This window comes from Etheostoma spectabile, chromosome 6 (assembly GCF_008692095.1).
Source record: "Etheostoma spectabile isolate EspeVRDwgs_2016 chromosome 6, UIUC_Espe_1.0, whole genome shotgun sequence".
Taxonomy (NCBI): Eukaryota; Metazoa; Chordata; class Actinopteri; order Perciformes; family Percidae; genus Etheostoma; species Etheostoma spectabile.
This window is the reverse complement of record NC_045738.1, coordinates 16230956-16235674: the sequence shown is the minus strand read 5'-3', so window position 1 is coordinate 16235674 and position 4719 is coordinate 16230956. Positions and strand designations below refer to the sequence as shown.

Genomic DNA, 4719 nt, shown 5'->3' with positions numbered 1-4719 from the left:
AGCTGTCAGTCATGGCCGCAGCCGTTCCGCAACAAATCTGGACCTGATGGGTGTTGACAGACGGCGGAACGCAGGAGCCGAGCCGCAGCCCTTACGCATCCTGTGGAAATTGGGGGTTATCTTAGGTTGCCGTAATGCAGCGAGAAAAGTATCGGTGTGTGAATACGCAGGGAAGAAGAAACTTATAAATTAAAAAAAATGGTTAGGAATAAGTAATATTTGGAAGAAAATGCATTCAGCAGGCCCACAGAATACACAGCATGATTTGAATGCGAACAAAAGGGACACATTTTTAAATATTACATATTAAACTTAACTTATATATTAATGAGTTAAGTTCATGATCTCTTGCAAGCGCTGACCTTTGACCTTTTGCAGATCTGGGCGGAATCTGGCGGTGGAACCCACAAACCGCCCACTGACCTGGTGTGGAAGAACCAGAGCTCCTGGGGCACCGGCGACCTCCTGCAGACCACCCTCATTAATGCCAACGGAGAGGTCGGTCTTCACCTGTATTTGTTTAAGCTTGTCTTATACTATTCATCGCTATTCCTTTTGAACTGCAATTAATCTTTTTGTCACTTTATTCACCATCAGGAAATGGCCATGAGGAAAGTGACACGCACCCTGTTCCATGAAGGTGAAGATGATGACATGGTAAGTTCCTCTTCAGTTGAGGCAGCTCCCGCAGCGTCACCCAGTTGAGCAGCAGTGTGAAGTTCCTCGCCCTGTTGTGTTTCGCCCCCTGCAGGGAGCTCACAGCACGAGCGGTGCAGACAACGAGTACAACCTGCGTAGCCGCACAGTGATCTGCGACTCCTGTGGGCAGACGCAGGACCGCTCGGGTGTTTGCAGCAGCGGGGGTCTACCTGAAGGCCTCATGGGACATTCCTTTTTCATGGGGACCAACGAGCCCAGACAGGTACTGTACAGTTATTGTGTTACAACATGGACAGCTGTAATTACGCATCATAAAGCATAGTACTAGAAATGTTATGAGAAAATATTACTTTATATGATGTTATCACTGGCTAACATAATTTGGAGGATAACACCGGTAAATGATAAAAGTATAGAATGATTAGAGTTTTGGCCTAGGGCCTCTGTAGTTAATTATGTAATAAATGAGGTTGAAAGTGCAAATCAAAAAAAAAAAATCCTCCCTAGAAGGCTGATGCTTCTACTCTCATAGAAACTGTACAATTTAAACTTACAATAAACTTTATTAAGAAATATGTTTCTTCCATATTGGACTACAATAAATGAAAACATATTTACAAATGACTACAAATGACCATTGTTTATTTTTGTGGACATGCTACGACAGTATAAATGGGCGTTTCAGTTAGATGCAAACAAAAACTATGATTACCGTGGAAACAACAAAGACAGGTTACATGGAACAGAGGTCCCTCACAGCCATAAACTGTAAATTTGACTAAGACGAGCCCCCAACAACCAGAGCTGAAAACACCACCGAGCAGCTTTCACCCAACAAGAAACCAAATGAAAAGTTGAGAAAGTTTCAATAACCCTGCGGATTAGACCAGTTTGTGCCTCGTACATCAAACGATTAAACATGATTTTAAATCAAAATGACAAAACCAGCTGCATATTTAACTATGTTAAACATATTTGCAGCAGAGAGAAAGGGACTAGCTGTTTAGCGTTGCATTTGTGCTCAAAGCCGCAGCTGTAACAGTAAAAGGTGTAGGTGCCTTTTCACAGTTAATACGGGAAAACTCCTCGGTTGTTCTGCTGCACTAAGGCATAGATAACCCACTCATTAACACTTATTTAGCTACAAATTACCTGTGCCACAACAAGACCCTGGAGTTCCAGATGTTTTAGCAAGTTCTGTGAGATCTCAGCACTCTCAGATAATGTGCATCAACAGCCAAGAAGTGCAAATAGGGACTCTGCAAGATCCCCAGTCTTTAAAATCTTATAGTTTGTGAATAAGAACTCCATGACACAATGTCTTAGATGTGAGAGGGTGTCAGACTTCAGTCTTTTCAAAGTCTTCTAGTTTATGCTCGGCATAACCAGGAATCTGACTGTGTTCTATTCATAGATCTTGTTAAAATCCTTCCACTTTTCTTATTTTCTCCATTCCTCCTTCAGGGTCGGGCTAAGCCGGAGAACTGCTCCGTCATGTAAGAACCAGACAGCACCTCACCGGAACCCACCACCTCCTGCAACCCACAAAGAAGAAACCTAATGTTCTACTGTTGGGTTGTTTGTCTTTATTTTGTTTTGTTTTATATGGTCTTCTTTTGTATTCGGATTAATCTGCAGGTTAGAATTGCTTCGAGGTTTTTGGGCAAAGGGCACAGGATTTTCATATTCAGCTTTTGAATTGGTATATTCAAGTTATATTATTGCATGTGTGCTGTGCTAATGCTCGTCCTGCTTTTCTTGCACATTTTTCTCCACACACACCGCTCTATTGACCAGTGCTTGTGGTTTGATCCGAGCCGGGGTTTCACATTTAATGGCCATGCTGTCATCCCTCAACACGCACAGCTAGTGAACCCTGTCAGGAGGAAGTCGCTACACACAGACGACAGGGAGATGAATCCTGTGGGGTTTGTTTATCATGCTTTACGCCCATCAGATTGATCCAATCTTCACTTAGGTGATGTTTACATTTGAAATGTGGACAGTATTGTACTATCTGTATATGCTATAGAGAAAACACATTTCATTTAGTTTTTGTTTTGATAAAATATGTTGGAAGCTCAGGGTGTTCAGCAGCAGTTTTTTTTTTTTTTACCTTTAGCCTTAGATAAACTTGTATTACATTTTCTATGTGGCTTTACAGTAGGTCGTACAGTTGGGCTGCTATGGTGCACACAGGGAAAATAATTATTTAAAATAAATATATTTTTTCTGCAATTCACAGCTGGACCCCAGAGAGATGTATTTGGTTAGGCTTTTGAACATGTGGGGAAATAAGGAATTAAATTACAATTATTGTTTGCTGGATAAGTTGAATGTACCCAGTTGAATGTGCATCTCAGTTTGATGTACATTTAAATATGTTGTCCTATTAGGCAACTCCAAAGATGTTTTGAAAAGATGGAAGGAAAAAGTAGGATTTGTTTTTACCAGCGGGAAATACCAAGAAAAGGTACTATGTTTTGAGTCTTTACTGGTGCCATATATACAGTATATATTTGTAGGATGTTTCAGGTTATTGAACCAAATGAACATTATTCTACTAGAAAGATGCCATTTACAGAGTGCAACAGTAGTTTTTGGAAACATTTAAGCAAGCTTTTTAGGTTTTTTTTTTCTTTCTTTTTTTACAGATTAAATAAAACAAAAAGTGCCTTTTAGGACCGAAAAAGCAATCACTGTACTTTGGGCACATGCCTCCTATAACAGTCTTATGACTGTCAGCTGTCTGATTTGTGTTGCTCCTAAAAACTGGTCATAAGGGCTTTGTTTCCCTTTCTTCTTAAGATTACTGGCTTTGCTAATCCCCAGGCATGATTTTGGGGATCTAAGTAGGATTGTGTGGTTTCTATACTTTTTGACTTTGGCTTCATGCGTTTATTAAGGGCCTCGCTAAATATGCACAGCAGGTAGACTTGTACTGTAGTCTGGCAGCTTAAGTCATTTATACTCCCGCAAAAAAGCATATCAAAGAATTTATGGAAAATACTTGATAGCTGTTTTGGATTATATTTTTTTTGTATTGTACTTAATTCTTTTGTGCCATATTGATTCTTTTTTTTTGGCTTACGTGGTACTCAGATTTTTACACTATGATCCCCAAAGTGCCTTTAAAAAGTCCATGGCAATCTTGGTCAACTCCAAAGATGAGAGGTTTATAATTAACAGACATATTTATCTCATATGTGCATGTAAACATGAGACATGAGTACTGTATGTACTTGTGAAATATATGGAACTATTAACTGAATCATCCCACTCAGAACTGATCATTAAAAGGGTGTGGTCAGGGTTTTTCAGAGGCCTTTTTGACGGAGTTTAAGACAGAAAGAAACTTATTCCTGCGCTTCTGGTTTAAGTGTGTTCCTAAGAAACAGACCGCTGCTCTTTAACATTTATATGTAATGTTAGTTTAAGTTAAACAACCAAGACACTACCAAAATGAGATTTAAACCAAAGATGTGCTTTGTGTGAAAAGTCAAAAAAGGCCATTGGGAAATCCTAAACCCTCCCTGTTCAAGTCTTCGTTGAGGCCTCATGAATCCTAATGAAAGACTTGAGGATTTAAAATGTTACTGAAAGGGAATTGTTGTGAGCCTTTAATGCCAAAGTTGTAATTAGCTTGAAGTAGGATTTGTGCCTATCATAATGATGCTGTTAACAGTACAGAAAAGCCATTCAATCGATGTAATGAATGTTTTTTTTTTTTGCTTTTCTAAAATAATGCTGAGTAAAAAAATGTTTGCACAGTGACTGCCTGTTGTAGAGATTTCCTTGACATTGAACGTTTTCATTCAAAAGTGCAGCCATTTATTTACAATATTTACACATTTCCATGGTTACATTCAAAAAATATGTCTGTGTATATGAAAAAGAGGGGAAAAAAAGCTGAAGCGCTACCCAAAACTATAGCATTTAAAGCTCAATGTACATTGTTTTGGTACACAGGGTTTCTATTATCTGATCAACTGAACAATTAACTTCATTTGAAAACAAAACACTTCAAAGCATTTCTGAAATGATTTAGAGGCAACATAA

The 4719-nt window shown here is 39.0% G+C and overlaps 1 protein-coding gene across 5 annotated transcripts in view; it reads left to right on the top strand.

Annotated features, from left to right (window-relative positions):
• The window catches only part of LOC116691689 (prelamin-A/C), a 36560-nt gene extending 32126 nt beyond the window's left edge, over positions 1–4434 (top strand). For all 5 annotated transcript variants that reach the window (XM_032519521.1, XM_032519519.1, XM_032519520.1 and 2 more), the window contains 4 exons: positions 379–498; positions 598–657; positions 752–922; positions 2125–4434. In XM_032519521.1, the coding sequence (XP_032375412.1) occupies positions 379–498; positions 598–657; positions 752–922; positions 2125–2160 (387 nt within the window). In that variant the 3' untranslated portion in view covers positions 2161–4434. The remainder of the gene's footprint in view (positions 1–378; positions 499–597; positions 658–751; positions 923–2124) is intronic.
• Positions 4435–4719: the final 285 nt, after the last annotated feature.